General features: G+C 39.2%; 2 protein-coding genes across 6 annotated transcripts in view; one reads left to right on the top strand and one right to left on the bottom strand.

The window, feature by feature from the left end:
- Window positions 1-1951: 1951 nt before the first annotated feature.
- The window catches only part of AQP9 (aquaporin 9), a 28203-nt gene continuing 6867 nt past the window's right edge, over window positions 1952-23287 (bottom strand). For 3 of the 4 annotated variants that reach the window (XM_032123378.1, XM_032123379.1, XM_032123380.1), the window contains 5 exons: window positions 17733-17859; window positions 14043-14180; window positions 12351-12469; window positions 10495-10712; window positions 1952-5496 (listed from right to left, as the gene is read on the bottom strand). In XM_032123378.1, coding sequence (XP_031979269.1) covers window positions 5334-5496; window positions 10495-10712; window positions 12351-12469; window positions 14043-14180; window positions 17733-17859 — 765 coding nt within the window. In that variant the 3' untranslated portion in view covers window positions 1952-5333. Of the gene's footprint in view, window positions 5497-10494; window positions 10713-12350; window positions 12470-14042; window positions 14181-17732; window positions 17860-21206; window positions 21225-23287 lie in introns of those variants that run through there. The other variant, XM_032123381.1, reaches the window with a different exon arrangement.
- Window positions 17917-23287, top strand: part of ALDH1A2 (aldehyde dehydrogenase 1 family member A2) — a 75637-nt gene continuing 70266 nt past the window's right edge. For both annotated transcript variants that reach the window (XM_032123372.1, XM_032123371.1), the window contains exon 1: window positions 17917-18186. The gene's annotated coding sequence lies outside the window, so the exon portion shown is untranslated. The remainder of the gene's footprint in view (window positions 18187-23287) is intronic.

The raw sequence follows: 23287 nt of genomic DNA, 5'->3' as shown, positions 1-23287 counted from the left end.
TGAAGCTGTGTTCAAATCATCAAAATTTTTTCTTTTGCTATGAAGAACACCACCACCACAATTTAGTAATTTTATTCTAAAATATAAGTAATTTTGTAAGTCTATTTAAAAGGCATTAACAAAACACCTGACTCTTTAATTTAGCAGTGCTTGTTGCCAAGCATGTGCTGCTGCTTGGGCTTCATATTTGTTATCTGATGCCTCGGTCATGCTACAGAAAGTGTTACATCTGTTCAGTTCTGGCTGAGATTGCTCATTTCCTTCTATTCAGATGCTGACTTTTCAAGTCTGAACATATTGTTTACTTTGCTGCTTTTTCATTCACAGCCGTGTTTATAATGGGAAGGCAGGCAGGTTTCCTGAGAAGAGTTGTGCAGTGAAAAGAAGTACTGTTATTTCTGAGGGTGTGGAAAGAATCTTCACCTGTTAGACTATTACGTGCCTAATGCTGAGGAAATAGTAGTATTAATGTGCCCAAACTGGTCCTCATAATGGTACTGAGAATGTCTAGGATGCAAATTCTGACATAATATGTTTTCTGATAGGTGATCAGAAATCATTGCTGATTTAAGCTGCTGGTTATTCATATTCCTTGTCTTAGAGACACCTTTTGAAGGAAGTTGTGGTCAGCAAAGAGAGAAAAATTATATAAATGTGTTGTGTCCAGCTTAGTACTATATGGATTTCTCTAATATTTGATTCAAATATACAAAGAAACACTATATTTAAAATATTTACCTACTACTTCCTCCTCTGAGACTATGCTATTCAACTGTGCAAACAAGCAGAGGCACTAACACTCACAGAACAATAATTAAAAATATTTAACAAGTTGTAAGTACAAAATAGAAGACAAAAATCTAAAATACTGATGGGCACTGCATTTTTTTTTGCTGGATAATCTTGTGCTATTTTTAATAGTGGTTTGAAAAAGAAGGCTTTTAAAATTGTGCATGTTTTAAAGAAGCACTCTCTTATGCAATAACAATTGTACTAAGCAGAAAAAGAACAGCTGTTACTGGAAGTTACAGTTAATTGTTGTATTTTCCAGCACAAGGTTGTTTGGTGGGAACAGTGGGGAAAAAATGCAAGCAACTGCCAAAAAACAAGCATGTGAGGTGAAACTTGAATGTGCTCTCATGAGAACTTTCTAAGATTCATAAGTAACTGAGAAAAGCATGCTGTATTTAAATGTCTGGAGATGTATTGTGCTGTATAGAAAGAGAGAGCACAGCACACAGTGTTGGCAGAAGGAAAGGAGAACAGAAAGTCACAAAGACTGATAGGAGGGTAAGGCTTGTCAGGATGGATAGAGGATGAAATGCCTGCTGCCGCTTCATATAGTTTTGTTGGGTTTGTTTGTTTTGTGTTTTGTGGTTCTCAGAGTAAGTTTGAAGCACCTATTCTTTCCCTTGCTCCCATGGAACAGGTTTTCATGTGCTTTTTAAATGAAACAAGCAAAGCATGTCCCTGTTACAAATCTGTAGGGGAGAAGACAGATAAATTAGCTAGGGGCATTTTGTAAGCCCTGCAGGCCAAATCTGATGTGATATATGTATGCCTAAAAGCAATCTCTGAAGAGGGACTTCAGCCAAATATCCCACCTGGGTGCTGGCTATTGTTGGAGCAGTGGGAAGGCTGTGGCAGAAAGTGTCCCTGGGCAGGCTGCAGGCAGGAAGGGGAGAAGGGCCAGGGCAGGAGGCCTGACCCTATGGTTGTGTGGGTGCCTCCTGACCTGGCACTGCCCATTGCTCTGCTCTGGCACTGCTGCTGAGCCACAGAATCTGCCACAGGGGCTGTGCTCTGGGAATCCAGCTTGTTAGTCCATCTGTTCTTCCAGCACAAGGCTATAAAACACTGTAGGTTGTAACAGGCAGCTATTTATTTCTTAAGTCCTTAGGTGCCAGAGGGGAGATTTCTTTTATATATAAAAAAGTAGAACTGGAATGCATTTATTAGGAATTGACTGTTTTTATTTTGAACCAAAATATTTGAACATCCAGATCCACAAACAAAACTCCAAGAAAGTAAAATGTCCGCCATTCTCTGATCACTTATCCTTGCCTGTATTGCCACCCATTGTGAATAATTTCACTGACTTCAATGAAACAACATGCAGTAGCCAGCCTTTAACTTAGTGCTATTTGCAGCTTTCCAAATTACTCCAGTACTAAGTTTAGCTCTGAAGAACAAACACATTGCTCCCAAAAAGAACAAACCCCAAATGAAAGTTGAGCAATGCCCTGAAATTAATTCCTTTCAGCATTAAAATCATCAAGGCTGATTACTATTAACTCATTAACCAAAACATCTTTCAGCAAGAAAAACTTGTTTCCAACTCTATTATATTAGTTTAACATAAGTGTGACCACTGAATATCAGTTGCTATTAGAAAATTGCATAGTTCATGCAAAGTCAAAATACTTTTTTGTTTTCTATAAAACAGATAATGTCTGTATAAGTTTATGGAATGAGGTAATTGTTATTGTTCCCATTACCTTATGGAGATGCTGGTCATGGTTTTGTAGTAAAGATTCAGCTGAGGTTTGTCCCAAAAGCAGGAATTCATTCCTTGAAATTTAAATTTTCAGATCCGAGATAGGCCTATAACATCTTGTTACTGAATGAAATTCTGGCTTTTGTGACTCCAGGCTTTTGTGACTGTGTCTCCAGAGAATTTACAAAAACATTGAATGATGAATTAAAGTTTAAAAATAAATTCTTAAGGCAAATGCAGAATTGACAACAAGTTGAGAGCATATTTAAGATACTATTTTGCTATCACACTAGTGTGTCGCCGCTTAAGATGTGCGTGTTAATAACTTCAGACAAGTCAATGTCACTCATACAGAAATTCTGTGCATAGGAATGGCATAAGTAGGAGAAACAAGATTTCATGTTGATGTACAGGCAGAACATGTTGTGATCAAAAGGATTTTGAGAAAATGAACAACTTTATGTACCTTGGCCAATGCACAGGCACACAGCGAGTGTGGGTTGGTCCCTGAGTAGCTTGTATAAATAAACTGTCCTTTTTTCATTCCTGACCTGTAATCTCCTTTTCCATGTGTTTTCCATGGTGGATTAAAGGAAACAACATTGTGATGCATATGGAGTCTACTGACTATGCAAAATTCTAACACAAGTGATAATTTGCCCCTACCATTTTGGATAAGATTGGTTACATCTGGTTAATTAGCTGTTTATTTTTTGCACAGATATTTCATATTATATGTTGGAATCAGTGGAAGAGTAAGTGCCTTTCAGACCTGAGGGCAGCCCTCAGACTGTTTCTATGTCTGTAATCGCTCTCCAGACATAGAAGGTTGGCAGCCACCTGGGAGCGCTCCCGCCCAAGGAACAGGCAAGGGGTGAGAGACAGCGATCCCTGAAAGGGTTGGGGGCAAACGAAGGGTCAGTCTGCAATTGCATTTACATCCCATCTTGGTTTATGTAGTGCAGCTTATCAATATGCAGGACAGATGATCTAGCTTGTCTCTGCTGCCAACAAAAGATCTAAAATTAGGACTAATTCACATTTTACTCTTGATTCTTCTCTGCTCAGATTGAGAACTGTTTTTATAAGCTCTCCCTTCTTGTTCCTGAGACTCTCCAGCCAGTGATATAAGGATGCAGTCAAATGTGCATGAATATAGCAGAATTTAACCCACGGCAGAGACACAGTGAATCAAATGAGCATTTTGCACAGGGCTGATATGTCTCTGGGCAGCCTGAGTTCATTACAGTTATGTAAGTTTTCTTCAAAACATAATTAAAGTTGGAATTATACTCCCTCAAGTATACTGCAGTATCTGAATTTGAGCTGCAGCAAGCAAAGCTTTTCTTGACCTGCTATTTCTGTCCCTTTGCTGCATGAATTTGGCACGGCATCCCAGGGAGCGTGATCAAAACAAGCAGTGACAAAGGCCTGATCTGCCCAAATGCTGAGGCCGGTTCTGACCATGGTATTTTGTAAACCTCTTTTGTAGATATCACCTGGAAGCGCACAGGTTATTAGTGGCAACAGAAAGCATTCCTCACTTCAGGAGTTAAATCAGGAATGTAGTGTGGAATTTGAGAGAGCAGAGTTATAGGAATCCAAAGGGAAGAACTGGTACTCTGAAGTTTAGCCATCCATGAAAGTAGCTCAGGAGCATTGCTGAATTGGATGTCTGTTTATTCATGATCACCACCACCAACCATGGATAGATGTATACATAAGAGAAATAAACTTTGATTTAACTGAATACATTCAATTCACAATGACTAAGCAGAAATAATTTTATTTTCAAGGCTGGATATTTAGGAAGTGGTATATGTCCAACCTCTTCTCTTTAGCGAGAGAGAACCCACACATCAGAATTCTGATCTGGCCTTCCTTGGGGAATTCAGATCTAGGACTAGGTCTGAGACCAGTTTCTAATTTTAATTCCTTCTACCGAACTAAAAATTGCTCCCACAATGCAGATGAAATCCACCTATGCAAATCAGAAGCAGCAGGACACCTTAAAGCTTACACAGACATAGGCTTTGTGCTGGCCTCTGCACAGCATAAGCCTCTTGCTGGGCCATCTCCACAGGAATGAATTGTATCCAGAAAGCACAGCGGAAGAGATTCAGATTAGTATTCTACATAAGGCTTTTAATACTGGGTAGCATAAAGGTCAAGTAAATAGTCTAAAAATAACTAAACATTAATGCTATGAAGACCCTGTGTAGAAGTTGTCATCTGGTGCTGATCTTACAACAAACAGTTTTTACCTTTTGTGATCATATTCTGAGTTACTAAACCTAATCACTGAGGAGTTGATTTCTTGCTGTTCAATAGTGGCTCCATAAAATTTAGTGAATGATTTTAAACTGTTTCAATTGGCATTTAGCCAATTTGGGTATTGTTTTAAATGTTTAGACAAGACATTCTTGACAAGGGAGTAATGTTCTTGCATGTTAATTCAGCACCAAACCCATTAACTAGCTATGCATGCACTTTTGTATCAATATCTCAACTGTTTTCAGTTAATTAGGCAACATGATTAATATCATATGACTTGAATTAACAGGTCAGTGCATCATCTCACTACAATTGCATCTAGGAGATAACTCGATCCAAAAGCTATATGAAAATAACAATTTAGCCTTCTCATACTCAAGATAACAATTTTGAATGTGATCAGCCCAATGTTTCCTGGAAAGACTTCAATTTTGAACTTCTATACAGAATTTCTGCTTTGAAAGGTGAATTTGTAATTGAGGCATATGGGTTTCATACAGTGGTCCAAACAACCATTTGCATAAAAACTGCACAACAAAATGAAGAGAAAGTTCTTCACTTCTTACGCCATATTGGTCAATTCATATTTTGCATGTGCTTCATTTTCTTCTCCTGACTGAGGATCCGAGTGATGAATTTCAATAAAAATGACATAGATCATGGCTCCAAGTACACCTCCCAGCAGAGGTGCAACTATAGGAACCCACCACCAATTATTACCAGCTCTGTAAGACAAAAAGAACAAGAATTAGTGTTGTTTGTCATTCTAGTGAACACATACAGTGGTGTGGCACTTGCTGTAGTGTAGACCTTTCTATTTTGTCTCTCATTTCCGTAAATGGGTGACACCCGTGTCTGCCCTACCCAGGCTGGTTCTGATTGAAATGCTAAATAACAAGCACCAGGCATGTTGGTCTGGGTGCTGTACTTGCATTTTAAAAAATAAGGCCTTTTTACTGCATATCTATTTGGGGACAGAGGATGATTTCTCCCTTGTGAAAAGCAGGTTTCACTGACTTACAGTGAAATGAACAGGGAGATATTTATTGCCCAGCAATCTTGACTTGCGCTGTCCCCAGAGGCTTGTGAATAAACTTCCAGGATGTTACAAAAGTGGATTATTTCATCTGCATGGAAATTTGCAAGTTCACACCTGCAATAGTATATACCATCTTCCTCTTGACAAATGTAATAAATTAAACTGGATTTTGAGTAGATTTACCTTAAGCAATGTGATAAAATACAGTGACAGTAAAGTTGATTATCCTTGACTAGAGTGGTCAATATTCAAATTTCATTATATAGTATCTTATCTCTGTGTTTAAAATGTGGTGGCTTTCAGCAAGAGGCAAATAAATTAGAAGTTTTATACACCTAAAACTTAATCTTAGAATTTTTGTATTCACTAAGAAAGTCCAGCATGCTGACTCTACTGAAATGTTTACATTTGCACAATTACTGGGATTTAAATTTAAATATATAGATTTACAGGCATATTTAAAGTAAGAAGTCCACCACTGAACTGTATAAAACAATAAATAACAACGTCTTTATGCAGGAAAAATAGGCTGGTAGAATTGCTCTCCTTTTCCTGGAGGTCCACATTCAGACAGTAAATAACTGAGTATCCATTTCAGAGCACAGAGTCTCTTAACTGTACTGATGCATTAAGGTGTTTTGATTTGATAACATGCTGTATTAATTGAATATGTGAGTCTCCAGTGAAAATCCAGCTACCTCAATTTCCTGCATATTGAAAATGGGGATTTTTTTTTTTTTCCTCCCAAAAATACAAAGGGACAAATTAATCTATGAGAGGAACTTTAGAGGAAGCTGCAGGGGAATTTTAAAAGTGTAAGGAAAATTATTCAGCACTCAGTTGCATAGATTTATGCAGAAGTGAACTTGTGTTTGTCATGATGCAAGAATAGAACTGGGAAAATATTGGTGCCCTGTTGATGATACTCCTACTGATTGTTCAGAAATGCCTTGGATATGTATGTTTTACCTTTGGAATTATTTATATTTTGCCCTGAGGATATAAAATCACTCCTGATACTGTTTTACTGAGTTTATAAATCTGTTTGTTGTTGAATCATGGATGGCTGTTGAGCACTTGAATTTCTGGAACAAGCATGGACGAAGGTTTTATTGCATGAATCAGCAGAACAAAAGCTGTATCAAGTACTTGCACGTATTCTTCTGTGTGATGTGTGTATACCTGGGTGTGTAATGAAGGTGTTTCTTCGTGGGTTTCTCTCAGCTTGTTACAGGAACTGGCATGTGCCCTGTCAGCTCCTGCATGACCTTCTCCAAATCATGGCCTGTAGTTGCAGCAGCTGCTGTCAGCTGTGCTTTGGATACCCTGTGCTGAGGTGCTGGCTGTAAACCCTTTGTAGAGGGTGCTGCCAAAACTGCAGTGAGGTCAGGACACAGCCGAGTTAGGAGCTTCCATGACACTCAGTGCTCTGTCATTGGCACAGGAGCAAGAACTGTCTGTGACAAGCACAGATCTCCAAAGGACCCTTAGCGCCCCTAGCCCTGGCTGTAACCCAGCGCCCAGCTTCGCCGCCAGCTGGGGAGAGCAGCCAGCCCCGCCTCTGCCATCACCAGGTGCTCTGGGCGCTGGGCGGGCGCCGCTTGTGCGGGGAGGAGGCAGCGCACGGGCCTGGCGAGCAGAACTGTGCCTAGCTGCGGAAATTCCCAGGAAACGGTGTCTAAGGTACATGGACTGGGAACTTCGACCCATTTAAACTTGAGATACACCTTTCAGTAGCCAGCTGCTGCGGGAAAGGGAGATACCGCTCTTCGTGAGGTAATCCGGGCTGCAGGGCTGCACTCCAGGAAGAATGCTAACTACTTCTGAGGCCGGTTTGCCATCCGAACTCCTGTGTTGACAAGAGATGCGTCTCCTGACCTTTCCCGAAGTGCAGTTTAGTTTAGCGCTGCCGACTCGTCCCCGGAACCGGCGGCCACGAGGTGTCAGCGTTACCGCGCTGAGCCCGCTCCGCTGCCGCTCGCTCCGCTCCGAGGGGCGAGAGGGCCCGTGACGGACCGGGGTGAGGTGTTCCGGGGCTACCTTCAAATGCTGGCACAGACTACTGCTCTGAAGAGCCTTATCTCTCTCTCTCTCTTATTGCTGTTCCATGCTCGGTTGTGCTGGCAAAATCCCGTCTGGTGCTTGGACTCAACGCTCTGGTTGTTTTCTCACTACAGACAAAACTTTGCTCCCCAAACTTTTCTTAAGCTTATCAGAATATTAAGCATATTCTTAAGAAAGACTCCTGGGTTTCTGATGGGAGCCTTTAATCAAAACAAACCATTTGCATGGGCTAGGGAAACCACACCACAGCTTGTCTTCTGGCTAGGTTTTGGGGAGAATGCCCCTTTAGGTGCCTTTGTGCAAAATGTAGTAACAGCAACATTTAGAAAAGCCCTGCTCAAATGCATTCCTATCCTCTGGACAATTCCCAGCAGAAGGGCTTCACTCCAGTCTGCTTGTAGTTCCTTGCCTGAGAACATGACAAAACCAACATTTACTGGACCTGCAAGCACAAAGAAGGGCAGAGGGCACTTCTCTGCTGTGATCGAATTATCTCAACGTTTAGAGCATTTGCTTAGGAACAGGGTAGAAGGTCTTGCTATTGTGTATCTATTCCACAGTGAGGCTTTCCCGGTGGTCCCTGGCTGTTCTGTAGACAACATTTGAAGACTCACTGACATGGACAGGGAGTGACTCAGTTCCTTGGGAGATGCTTCCATCCTCCCACCAAAGAACGTTCAGTGACTCCCCAGTCTTTCCTACTGCTTGGTTTGTGCAGCACTCCCCTCGTGTCACTGCGCAGGTTTTGTGCTCAGCTCCCAGTTCCTGGATATGCCTTTACTAGAGAGCTTAAGCACCTGTCTCGAAGTTGTGAATTCCTTTAAATGAAGATATCCAAGGTTTATCTGTCAACTGTTGCTGCACCACTTTAAGTTGCTCAAGCACAGCAGAGCATCAGGCAATTTAGGATCCTAACTACAATCATTCAGGCTTTTCCCATGGCTCTTCCAGCTACCTAGGCTCAAGTTTTTTTTAAGTCTCACCTACCAGCTAACAAGGCTCAAGTTCTTCCTAAATCTCACCTGGATGTGTACAGTAAATAAAGAAGAACATATTCCTGTTGTATTATTTCCTTGAACTTGGTTATAGCTGTACCCTTTTAACTGAAGGCAGGGAGGAAGACTTCTTCCTCAATTTTTCACATTGTTGTGAGTTTATTCTGGCAAGGATCAGAAAGATCTTGTATCTTATTTTTTATGTTCACATTTTTAAATTTCATAGCAAGGTCTTTTTCCCTCTTTTATATAAATCCTTAAACTACACTAGGAAATAATCCATATTGGTATAGTTGTAGAGTTTTCTTGAAGTTTTTTTAATGTAAATGAGTACGACCATACTTTTGGACAGAAGGGGATTTCACAGGTATTCTGTGACTAGATCACAGTACAATCAGGCTTCCAAACTCTTTCAGTAATGTAATAGCCTACTTCATAATTACCAATTAGATATACCATGGCTAATACCACAGTCAACAACTACTTGCAATTACAAATGTATGAGAGAGGAGAATCTTGAGTGTGGGATGTCACTCTGTCTGTCCTTGCTTTTTAAAAAAGTGCAGTCCCATGGTGCAGTGGTAAGAGCTACTGGGGAGGAAAAGTTTGGAGGTAACCAGACCAGTGACCTGACCTCCCACCAGTGGCTCGCTAGAGCTGGATTACATTCAGCCTTGGCTCTGGCCTGTGCTGTGGCTGTGTGCCTGTTTCAGCTATGTCATGCCTGGCTTTTTTTTGTATGAGAAAAGCTTTGCTACTGCTTTCCTCAAATAAGGTACATGATTTGTGTAAATAGAAATCATACTGAATAAATAGAGATTATTTGTGCTTCTTGAAGTATCTAAAAATCTGTCTTAACCAGAGCTCTCCAGTGGCCTGTAGTACTACTGGGGATTCCTACTTGTAAATAACTGGGAAAACAAACAATACAAAAATAAACCAAAAGATCTGCTTCCCAATGACATCTTACTCTTCCTTAGATATCCCAGAGTGCCTCTTAACCACAGATACGTGTAAGCTGTGGATTTGATGTGCAACTAATTAGCTGTGCATTGGGCCAGCCAAGAGTGTGTGCATGTGCACACAGAGATTTGAGAGGGCTCTGAAATGTGGGAAAATGAAGGGAGCTTTTTCATTCACTCCTTCACTCCCAGCCAGGAAGTCAAGCTTTTAGATTGTTGTATATTTCTGCAATAACTCAGAAGTAATAATAGGCTAAATCAATCTGACATGTCTCTGTTTTTTACAGCACCCAATAAATATTTCCACCTAATTCTCTCCTGATTTAATTTTTTTTTTTCTGAAAGCTGCAGGACACAAGAAGAGAGCACTCATATTTTCAGTGACCTCTAAGAATCTCTAATATTTTGGGAAAGGTCTGCTTGAAACAATGATTGATATTCGAGATTATGCATGTTTGATTTGCCCTAGGAGCAGGAAATCCTTTTTAAAGCCCAGTTCCTAGAGGATATCTGGCTTAAAGTGCATGAATAGCTGCTTCTGGTATGCAAAGAATTACCTGCATGTATATAAAGTATGACTTGGTACCATGTTGAATCAGGATCTTACTTTACTAGAAAAAATTTTAGCTAGGAGCATTTGACTTCATCTCCAGGCATACTTACGTGAACACTTCCATCCCCCATCCTGCCACAGCTGTGAAGAGCCTTGGGCCAAGGTCCCTGGCTGGGTTCATGGCACAGCCACTGTTCATTCCCAAGGAGCAAGTAAGAACAATTATAAGAAGTCCTACTGCAATTGGCTCCAGGCCCTTGGGTACGCTGTTATTTTTGGTGTCAAAAATAGCAAATATAGCCAGAAGAAGAACAGCTGTTGACATCACCTGGTCAAGGCAAAGAAAAGAATATTGAATAAATATGTGTAGATTCTTTCCAATAATGAAAAGAGGGGCTATGGCAGCTCTGTGGATTGGAGTGGCTTAGAGCTGGTATTTAGTTTTATCCCACTATACAGCATAGCAAAATTTGGAACTCAGTGCCTCTCTACTTCACAGTAATGAGAAGTTTTGATATCTGTGCTGAAAGACAAAGACAAGAAATGTACTGAGAACATTTGAAAAAAAAAATCTGCAACAACCAGGTGTGGAAAGAACAGAGGATTTAAAAGGCATCTCCTATGTGAGGTCTAACGCTTGTTTCCACATTTTTTTTCCCTGTCAATTTTACACTTCTATTCACTCATTTTGGTAGTTCTGCTGCTGTAGCAGTGCAATCAGTTTCATTGATATAGAAGTGTTTTATGTGACTGTCGTTTATGCTGATAAATTAGACTAGATATGCATCTCTTTATGCAGGTATTGCATAACATCAGAAGAAGAAGTGAAATCTGCAAAGTCAAAGCTGAGCAGCTAAAATTAGGAAGTACCCAAATTAGGGCTGCATGTATAACTATACCATGAACTCTGTATTGCATATGCTAATTGAGCTGATGAAGGAAATTTTCTTGGAATTACTTCAGTGCAAGTACAGCTCTGCTTAAATCAAATGCTTTGTCAATGTTGATTTTGCTAATAATTAACTTTGTGGGAAAACAGACAAAAGCTTCAGCGATGTCAAAACATTCAATTTTTATACAGATTTGAAGAAGCTTAAGTTTGAGGGGTTTAAAAATTATTTGGTTTTTGTCTGCTTTTAAATTTGTTTTAAAACATACATGGGTAAAAAATACCTTAGGGAAAAATCTATTGACTGATCCAAAGATCAGTACTGTCTTTCTTACAAAACTTCAACATGACATTCAGGTTTTTTTGAAGCCAGGTTGCACAATCTTTTACGTAACGAATTCCTGTGTTCAGGCCATCCCTTGTTTTTCATACCTTACTTATGCAGTATTTATTTGATATATTCCTGAAGAAGATGGGTCAGTTGATTAGAAGCAGATAAAAGATATGAAACTTAATTTTTTTGCTGTTGCATAAGTGGAATTAAAGGATACAGATTAGAAATGAAGTTAAGATGTTTTCAGATTCAGTCATTTGAAAAATAAATGCTACACATCTATCTGCAAAAAGAAGGTTAGAGAGGAGGCTTGTGGAAGCAGAAAACTCAGTTGTTCAGGGTGTGTTAAACTGTCTGCTTAAATTCCTTATTTAAGGAATAATAGGTCCACAAAATGGGCTGGATTTTGATGTAAGTGGACACAACTCTGCTGAGATTTATGGAGAAACATTGATTTATGCTGAGGAAAACCTCTTACATATATTGCTTTAAAGACATGTCGAGTGCAACAATTAAGATGATGTACGTGAAAAGAACAACTTGAAATTATTTTGCTTGTAAAATATAACTAAAAGGTAACCCCCTGCAAACAGCATTGCATTCTCATTGTATTGTACAAGGGGACATCTGGCTGAAATGGTGAGATTTGGCACGCTTGTTAGATCTATGTGGTTTTTTTACTGCTTGGTTTTACAGGGTTTTTTATGTTTAATTTGTAGAATTAAGACAGTAAGTGCACTTACCTGATCTGCAAATCCATTTATGAGGGACAGATAGGGAGCTGGATATGTGGCAAAGATTTGCGCTGTTGCATTAGGTCCTGTGACTTCAAGTTTTCCATCACTATACTCCATAAAGGCATCTATAGAAAACAGCCAGTAACTGCTTGCACTTCTCCATAAACTTTTCTAGGTTTTCTAGGACTAGAACATATATGATAGGTCTGTGCACTTCACGCTCTAAGCTGAAACTGATCTTTAAGGTCCCTTCCAACCCAAACCATTCTGTGATTCTCTGATGTTTTTTTCTGGGAGTGCAGAGAATTTTAGTTGCTTACTTTGATCAGGCTCTCATTTGGACTGTCAGATAATTTTAACTATTAGGGGAAAAAAAAAAGGATGAGCTCTTATGTCTGTTTTTCTACTAGTGAGTTTTCAGTGAACCTCAAAGAGTACATGACAGTCCTGCAAGGAAATAAAAACTACAGAAGAGGTTTGGAAATTAATTAGAGCAAGAGGAGGATTTGAGCAGAGATAGGGATATGAGAAAATCCTGCACTCCTGAGTATGAGGAAAATGTCCCTAACCTAGACCTGAGCTTCCTACTTTGGCTCCTTACCCTACTGCCGTCCTTTTGGCAGAATACAGTGATTCCCCTCTTAACCCCATGTACATATTGACACACTGCTGCATCCTGGCCACAGCCCTAATTCTGGTTGTCAGGCTTAAGGAGGACTTAAATTCAGACAGAAATCCTGTTCCAGAATTCCAGTTTCCAAATTCTAACACTAACATTAAAAAAAGTAAACAACTGCCCCCCCCCAAAACAAACAAAAAAAAGTACACCAAGGCCAAAACAATTATCACGGTTCCTAAATATTTTCCTCTTCAGGATTACTCTGGGTACTGAGCACTGAGCTGACATACAAGGGGTGTTTCCATTTTTGTTCTTCCTCTGTTGCACCTAGACCCAGCACTGTCTGCAGACATAATGCCCATAGGAGAGACGTTGGAGGAGACGGGCTGGGCCAGTGGAAGCAGAGTTTTGGAGTTGAGGGTTGAGGTAACTGATCCGACTGAGCAGATTAAGTCAGTGTGTTCCTGGTTTTTCCTTTTGTGGCACGCTGTGTAAAAAACCTCGTGCATCAAGGATAGGGGTAATTTTTTTCTTTTCCCCTATTGAGTATGTGACTTCTTTATCACTGTACCTGGAGTTCATTGTCTTGGAGAGCCACCTCTCTAGGGTGGTCTGAGGTTTGGTCAGGAGGGACTTGATCTCATATCCTGTACCCTCAATGAACGATGTTGGTGATTGCTGCCTACAGGCACTTGTAGCAGGTCTTTAATGTTTCTAATTTGCTTGGAAGATGGATAGCCCTATATCCTGGCTATTAAGTAATTTAAAATCCTTACTGAGAAATACATGATCTCAGAGTATCTGATTTCCCATGAATAATTTTTCTAAATATCAGAACATTTCCTGGAGTATTAAGTGTTTCAGTAAATTTGTAGGGTACCTGGAATGTTCAAGCTATTGTTTTTCCCTTCAAACTCTTTATGCTTCTTCCTTTCTTCTTTATGGCTTTAGCTTCATTCCTGCCATTAGCCCTGTATGAACAAGAGTCCTCTGCCTGCTTGACATTCATTGAAAAATTGGGGCCTTAGAGACTGCCTGACCTCTAGTTTGTCCTGTGAACATGTCTAAGGTGTACTCACTGTAATAAATCCCAAAGACAGCCGCTGCTCCAACGAATGCTCCCAGGAGTTGTGCTAATATGTAAATTGGTAATTTGGTCCATTTTAATCTTCCAGTCACGCACATGGCTAATGAAACAGCTGGGTTTATGTGACCACCTGAAAAATAAATCACAAATTAAGTCATGTGGGTGACTCAGATACATGAGAATAGGTGAAGGTTTTGTAAAAATGTGGGCACTTTTGAACACAAGAATAGTACATGCTTTTCTAGATGTTATTTTGCAGTTAAATGCTGACTGCAATTAAACTGAAACAAGTTGAATGAAATCAGAGGAAGGAGGGCAAAAGCCACCAAGATCCATCTTTACTCTTGATGCTTGTGGACTGTGCTATTTATCAGTCTGCTGTCCTGAAGTATGTAACTTACAGACAACTTTTCTAGAAACAGTAAATCTGCCCCATTGGTTGTGATGGGAGGGTCCTTTATTCTGCACATATTCTCTGTCCTTGAGGCCTTTGCCTTTTTATTTTTAGGGGAGGACTGGGGCAGAAGAACATTCCTTTAGTCTCCCAAGCACATATTATGATTAAGGACTGTTACTGGCTTGAGCATGTATCTTGAGACAGTTTTAGAGTGCCCTGGATTTAAGTCATGTTTGTATCCCTGTCTTCAACCTGGGGTTACTTACTTTTCATGGAGACAAAAATAAAATAACGTTAGGGCTGTTCAGCTTCACGTTGGCCGTTGGTGAGCTGTGCCTAGATGGGATCTGGGGGCAGTGGTGCATAGTCCTTCACCATGTTTCTATCTACTTCTTGTCCTTCCCAGAAAGGTCCATGATAAGGAAACTGATAGAGTAGCTGTGCTGAAACAAAGTTCAGTTTCCTGTGAAACTTCCTTCCTTTTTATTCAGGAGTAGCTACACCTGAACTTGTGTATGAAAAAGATTTCAGTAACATTGGAATTCTTTGTGACAAGTTTAGTTTCTAAAATACATTTATGTCACATGGTAGTCTCTTCCCTCAACATCTTTTGTCAACAAAAAAGGTGTTGTATGCTCTTGGAAAATTTTATTGTTTACAGATACATGGTTGCTACTTAAGAAATACAAATTGCCAAATAAATGAACAGATGAAAAAGTTCTTCTTTGTAATAAATACCTCAACCCCCAAATTTTGCAAGGACATAGGATCCTTTGCTTATCTTCTAGATAAGGTCTCATTTCAATCTGTATGAATATCAGAAAAAAATAGCCCTTGTCTTTGGTAAAATAACTGAAAGAGCATGTCCTTTATCTGTCAAAGGTTAGTGATGGAGAAAGGGCCTTTATGTACAATTTCTGTGTTTGTTTGCACTTCAGGTCAGTGAGTCACTATCTTATGAAATCCAGGCACCTTTGATACATAATGAACTGACAAACACAGATAACAAGCTGGATAAAACCTTCTTTGTATCATTTCCAAAACTCTGACCTAGTAGCACCAGTCTTGAATTAAATGTTGAATTCCTCACTGTGTTTCAAATTCTTCAGCACAGAGAAAATAGATAGACAGCACCTAATTTAACAGCCCTTCATGTGAATTTTGATTAATTGTTGTCTTGTCTTTTGTTCCTTACTCTGGCTGGAATTAATAATTTTCCTTTCTTTCAACACTTGATTTTGTTTCCCACCTGTATATAGTACAGGATGACTATGATGGTCAGGACGAGTCATAATAATATTATAGATGGCTGATTAACATTGAAATTGGAAAGGAAAAGTCTAATTGAAGGCTCTCCTGCTGACATAGGGGAGTTATAAGATTCTTGGTTCTTGTGCCACTGGTTTAAAAAAAAAGTCCACTTTGGACAGCATGTTCCCCATTCTTTTGTAGTTGCAGTGATCATAGTCATGAGTTTGAAATGCTAAGTTGGATAAAATAGTGGGAAATTATCTAGATATTGAGGAAAACTGGATGGAGGAAAATTAAAAAGAGGAATTTTCCTAAATAAAAAAAGCTCAAATTCACCAAGCATGCAGACTATATATTTTGTTACCATGAATTTGGAATTTCATAAAGAACCGATGCAAAATACAAAACATTTTAGCAGTATTTAAACATGAGACTTTGGCCCAAGAGCCAGAGAAATTGCTAACAAATTCTACATAAGAACTTGTATTCTGAAGTGTCCACTAGTGATCACATGTTGGTTAATAGCAGCCTGTTGAAATATCTGTTCCTGTTCCTTCAAAGAGAAAATGCACTGCATGCAGAATCCCTTGTCATGGGAAAAACACAGGAAGCACGATACTGCAACATCTGCAACTGCTCTGCCCTGCTGGGACTGAACTCTAATTTTCTACATAATGATGAAGATGAATATCCCTTAAAGGTGCAAATGTAGGACAGGTCTTCACAGGTTTGTTTTCATGATACTGCATTAGAAGAGTTTACCTGCCTACATGTAAACCAAGAGCTGTAGTTGTTCAGACAATAGGAATGTGCTGCTGAATTAACTTTGTGTGATATTAAGAAACAGTTCTGGTCTGTGTCAATGACAGTGACAAGACTGCCTGTTTTGTAGAACCTGGAGCACTTTCTAATGTGAAACTTTCTAATGGAAACCTTATAGTGCATGGTGCCTCTGTAAAAGAATTTGTAAATACAAGAGAAATGGCCACAGTCATTTCTGCTTCAGCAACTATTTATAATGCTCTAATTATACCTAAAGAAATTTCTCCAAACCAACTTTACCGTCTTTATGAAGGGTAAGAAATGCCTCTATAAGACCTGGAGTACAAGGACACCATTTGCTTTAAAGGCCCATTTAAACTCTGCATATAACACAAAGTATTGTGTATTTTCATGCACAACGTTGTTACAACCCATCATTTTCAATTTTAAAGGAAGACTTTAAATGTTAAAATCAGTTATACTAATGTTTCCAACCTTAGTTTGGCCAAATTGAACGGTGGAACTAGGAGACAAAGCAGCATGCAGTATGGCACTTGTGGACACTGGTTAGTTAGCTCACCCACCTTAGCCCCAGGACTAAAGAGAGATTCCTGACCAATACATGTTGAGGAAGTGTTACAGTAGAAATAAAGGGGAAAGGACAGTACACTGACAATATCATTGAATGTATCTCTGGTACTGAATCTTTCTGCTGTTTCTGCTTTCTATGATCTGCTGTGTCTGTGAATAATCAAATGGACAGGAGCAGACTTGCTATTGCCTATCATAGGACATGAAGAAATAAATTGCACTCTTTGAGGTGAATCCCATTCATTATACCCATTAGTGGGTCATTCTACTTTCTGTGTAGCTGCACCATTTTATCTGGTGACTGCTGAATTGCTCTTCATGGTTATTTCTTTAAACACGGTGCCTGTTCTGCCCAGGATCATCTCTATTGACAGAATTTTCAAAGCAACATCAAGCAGATTTCTGGTTTGCACAGAACACTTACCATGAAAGTCAGAGGTGTGCCAAGGTTTGCACACTGTAGTTGAGATCAGAATTTGGTGGGAGATTTTGTCAAACACAAAGAATAGAAGGAAATAAGAACACACAAGGTTTACTAGCAAAACTCTGGTGCAGACTCTGCTGTAATGGTGCTTACTGTTGCTAGATTCATGATTGTTTATACCATGAAGTGAAAGCCCTTTAACAAAAGAGCCTTAACACAGTAGTAATAAATACTATATAAGAAAAAAAGTCACTTACCAGAAACCCCCCCGGACACGTACACTGCTATGGTGACTGCCATGGCAAATCCCACTGACACTGTCATGGGCCCTCCATGCATTCCCCGGCTGAGGACAGCCTGTCCCACACACCCACAGCCGAGAGCCTGCATTTTGAAAGAGAAGTGTAAAGTCACAAGGGTGTCTGTCAAATGTTACTGGTTGTGACTTCGGCTGCTGACCTGTATAGCTGAAAATGTTGAATACTGAAACACTGCTAGAATTTGTTGTTGCCTTTGCTGCAATGCACATTTGCTTTTTATTTTCCTCGTCTCTGTCATGAGCAGGAATGTCTGCTAATGAGGACCTCTCTCCACATAGAAAGCAGTTCTCAGGCACAATGATGGGATACAGATCAGAACTTGGAGCCAGAACAAGATCTCACAGCCTCCACAACAAAACTCTGCATCTGAAAGTGGAATTAATTCTGTGTGGTAAGTTTTCAGTTCCAGACTGATGTTATAAGCAATAAAAAATTTACTGTAAAAGTTATGAAAAATAGTTCAAAAAAGCTTTTAATGTTTAATGCTGAAACTCTGGATTTAGACAACTTTCTGGCATTTACAGTGTGTGTTATTGTTACGCTGAATTTATATCATATATTCCTGTAGCAAAATATTTTACTGGCTCTGCAGCCTGAACAAATAACTGGAGATATCTAAATAATATTGAAGAATTCTAAATGTATTTAAACTAGTTCTCTTTTTTTGTTGGTTTCCCTCAGAATGAAGTTCAGGAGCACATTTAAATATTTGCTTAAGATGATGTTTATTCATTTCTAAAACCTCTGCTTAGCTTCAAGCATATGTTTAGGTCCTATTAAAGATGATAGGAAAGATATTCAAAGGGACAAAACCCTTTTAGTTTGAGATAGAATAGCTGTTCCATTTCTGTGTCTTTGAAAGTCTGCTTTTTAAATATATGCCTACCGTGCTCTGCTGAACAAGGACCCAACACTATATGGAAGCTCTCAAATAATATCTATAGTCCGAAAACTTTTGCTTCTCTGCAGCAGTAAGTGATGTGAATCATACCATTTCTAGGATGTGACTAGATTTATCTTGAGCAACCTTAATTACTTACTTTCAGTTGCAAGGCAGTTGAATTCAGAAACTGCAAAGTAATGGGAAAATCTCTCTTGCCTTAAAAATAGACTGTACCAAGAAGATTTGGTGATTGAGGTTTAACAAGCAAGTCCTACTAGAATAGATGCAATTTAAACAGGCAAAATTATACTTTTGTTTCCATTATTTCCCTAAGGGTTTTAGCTAATACCCAAATGTGACAGGAAAGCTCTCAATAAAATTGCACTCTTAACCAGCTTTGTAATGCAGACGGTGTTTCTAAGTGCCCCGAGACTGTGTCATATACCCAGGTGCAGTTCTTGCCTGGAGGTCATAATCATGTAAGCAAACAAAACACTGTCTGGTGCCAGAGTGTTAGAGCTCTGGTTATGTAAGGGTAGGGTGGTGTTAGATAGCTGCAGTTTATTGGTCTGTATAATTAAAAGCTCCAGGACACAGTGCAAGCTACAGTCAGCTGCTGTGCAATGGATGACACGCTTGTGTTAGCCATACTCTCACCTAGCAATGCTCATGGTAAGCACAAATGCACGTACAGCAAACCAAAATAAAACACACTGGAGTTGTTCACAGCTGAAATTGCGTTGTTTGCTTTAAAACTTCATATGAGACAATTCATAATGTGTTTATATGTTTAATATGGAAAGAATGGGTATGCTGGAATTCATTATGTTTAAGATTAAGAACCTAGAGGAGGTGAATTAGCATACTCTAGTCATCACTTTCCAGATTTCTCAAAGGGAGTATTGCAGAAGCCTGCACCAAGCAAGATTTTGTGGAAGATATGTCTCACATGAGGAGCAAGGTCATTAGGCTGCTCTGGGCCCCTGCACACTGGGGTGCAGGTTGAATTCAGGCAACCAGTTCAATCTACAAGTATAGTGTACACTTGTGTTCTGAAATGGCATAGGCAAAGTTTTGAGATTCAAAGAAAAGGCCATTCTTTTGTAAACATTACCTCTTTCTGTAAGGATGACAAAGAAAGAGAAGAGGATTGGAGGAGATGGTTCCAGAAAAGGATAGGGGATAACAACATCTGTGTATATCAACTACAACTTCACAAGAGAAGGGAAGGAAATAACAAAGGGAGGCTGTGGCCTCCCTTCCTTTATTACCAGAGCTGAGGAGAGTCATACAGAAACAGCTGTGTTGTCCTCTTGCATAGCAGCTCCTGCTCTGCATGTCTTAGGGAAATACACAACTACAGATGCTCCATTTCTGTGCTAAGCAGTCTTAGAAAACTCTACAGAGAAGAAGATGTGCAAGCCAGCTGGAACACAGCTGCACTCAGTGGACCTGCTTGTGTCCAATGACTGAACACTACTGCAGGCACAGTCAGTGTGTGCCCATCCAGGGATGGGAAAACTGGGAACTGAGCCTGCAAATCTGAGCCATGTCACTGTAATACTTCCACCATTTGCTGACCTTTTCAGAAGGAGATAAAAAAGTTGCCTTATATGTACTGTAGCTAGGTTGGCACAACTGGAAACTATCACCTAATCATGTAATTACATGAACAGCAATTTAATACCTTGTAAGTCTTTGCTTGACTGAGTTAAGACATACTAGATCATCAAGTTGTAACTAAATATTCTAGGATTTTAGGCCAAGCTCAGCCATCAGTTGCACCCACAAAACTCATTGATTGAAGCACATGGAGTTAATGGGAGTTTAATTTAGTAGAATATAGCCAGATCTCTTTATCTTATCTTGTCTATCTTATGTTACCAGGTTTTCATCTTAGCAGTTATCTGTAGCCTGATCTGCTTAAAATTACTGGAGTAGTCTCAGCACTGACTTTTTTGTTCATAAAGTCATTAGATTACTGTCCTAAAGAGCATGTTTGGGTGTGGAATAGCTGTCTGAACCTTCTCTGCCAAAAGAACTTGATTCATAGCCCATTAGATCCTTCTCTTTGTCTTGGACAACATGGTTAATGTTAGGAAAGGAAAACACTGGCCTTCAATGAGCATAAGGTCCTATTTCTGCCTGGAAGCTTGCAGGACTTTCTGTATTCCACTCATCAGAAAGACTAAAGATCATTTGCCTCCATCTTACTATTTTCAGGATTTTTCCAAATGCTTGTAATAGCATTTTTCAGTATAAATAGGATTTCTGCAAGATCTGAAACCACAATTTTAGGGAATCTGTTTTTCTACATGGCCAGTAAAGCTTTAGACATCTTAAAGCATAATGCTTATATGGAAAAGCCCCTTTCTTATTACACAGTCCTAGAAGTGCTGTGCATTTCTAGGCAGACACTCTGACTGTCACATTAAAGAGGCAGCCAACTTTTTAGCAGTGTGAAGACAATGAGCTGTGCTGCATTATACCCTGTACATCGCTAGCTCCAGCTGTGGTGAGTGACACACCTGCAGTAGGGTTCCACAGGTGCCCCTGCAGGCAGAGTGTGGCCTCAATGGCTGCACAGCTGATGATGCTGTGCATGAGTACAGGAACTCAGTGTGCTGTAAGGAATACAGTTAGCAGTTGCAAAAAAAAAAAAAAAAAAATTTAAAATATTAATGATTTAAAATAAATATAAATAAATAAAATATTATTTAAATCATAAACTGTTCACTTTCAATCATGAAATGCTAGAAAAGTAGTGGTTGCATTTGCCCTTCCCTGCAGGTAGGGACCTTTGCCCATGAAAAGTTTACAGCATTGTTCATGGTGTACTGTAGTCTTGTGCAGTTCCCCTACCCAACACTAATATTTCCAAATAGGATTAGCTACTTATAAAAGTAGTAAACAAACTTTTCAGTTTGAGGCATACTAAATTGGTGGTGTCTTCCTAAGGGAGTGTGTTTTAGAACTCGCACTCATTTCCACCCCCTTCATTTACAAAGCAAATCTGACGTCTGCTTAAGAATTTACCTTTTGAATTTCATTATAAGATGTTTTATAATATTAGAAGCTCTTTCCACACAGAGATGTATTTTTGCTGTGTTTCACATGGGATCTTAATTCAGACAGGGTTCCTAAGCATTCTTTCAACTGAGACAGTAATGCTAAAAGCAACAAAAACGGAGATAATGCTAGATCTTCTAAAATTCAGGGCTTTAGCTCTGCAAGAATTTACGTTACAGGCAACTCCTTTCAGGAAAGACCAAGCCTCATCCAATTTCATGTTTAATATTTGCTATATTTTTTTAAATCAGAGAGTACTTAAGCTTTTAAAGGTGAGATAAAAATACAGCTTACCAGTCAAGTAATTTTTAAATACTTTAAAAGCACATGGCTCTTATTTTATCATACTAAACGTTTTGGTGGGGTGGGGAGGATTTCTGTGCACTACGATTTAATCAAGCTTAGAGCAATAAAAAATCACTACATCCGTTCTCCTGATGATCTCCTGGGAAACAACCAATATCCTCTTGGTTCAGTTGGATTTTTATTTTTTTTCAGACTTGCTATCTAATAAATAAGGGGTGAAAAAACCCCAAACCCTTATCATTTAGTTAATTAAATAGAATAGACATAAGCCTTAAAATTATTGCCATTTTGAAACCATTTTCAAGTGACAGAAAGCATTACTACTTGGAGACATGAATGTAAATTTAATAAAACTTGGGATGAATTGTGTATATAAAGCTTTTAAAACATATAAATATCAAGTTCAAATTGCTTTGTGGGAAAAAATAGTGAAAATATTGAGAGACGGACTATGCTGTGTTATATAAACTGATGCTTTTAAATTTTTATTATTGCTTTTTCATATGCAATAGGAGACAAATAAAAGTTTGAAATCACCTAGAGAGAATGCAAAAGTCTGCATTTTCTCATATTTTATTATGATTAATATTGCACTCTTCATCCTGAAATGCTAAATGCTTTTCTTCCCTGAATTGTAGAGGGCAACTGGCTTGAGTCAGTTTCTTCAGTGAAGACTGGTTTTATTTTCTTACTAGGTTTTAGAAATCCAGGAAAAAAAATGAAATGTGATATTCAGACACTTTCAGGAGTGAAACATCACCTGTTGTATCAGAGCAAGAAAGAAAAGGCCAGGCAAAGGAGCAAAATCTTAACTAGCAGCCTTGAAGAGAAAAAGAACGTATTCGGGTGCAGCTTCCCTTCCACCTTACTCATTTATTCTTGAGCTGAGATATGCTGCTTTGCTTCCTACCCCAACTGAAAAGCTTTAAATCTTTCTAAACTCTCAAATATGTTTAGTCTCTGTAGCAGCTCTCAGACAATTGTAGCATTGAGAAAGTGTGCAAGAGTGGGCATTGCAGATTCCAAGAAAGGAGGTTTTCTGTCCTCTCCTTGGAGTGTAAGGGTACATGTACCTTTTCTTTTATTCATTCCTTTGGGTGCAGAAACGGGGGCCAGATCTTTGCTGTGCCCTTGTGGTTAGAGGTACATGGTTAGGAGTAATTAAAGCCTAAGCAGTTTTCAGTTGGAAAAAAAGAAAGCTGAATGCTTTCAATAGTAAAGAAACCTGTGAGGA

Source organism: Corvus moneduloides, chromosome 13 (assembly GCF_009650955.1).
Source record: "Corvus moneduloides isolate bCorMon1 chromosome 13, bCorMon1.pri, whole genome shotgun sequence".
NCBI lineage: Eukaryota > Metazoa > Chordata > Aves > Passeriformes > Corvidae > Corvus > Corvus moneduloides.
Note: the sequence above shows the minus strand (reverse complement) of the source record. Positions and strands in the feature narration are given on the sequence as shown.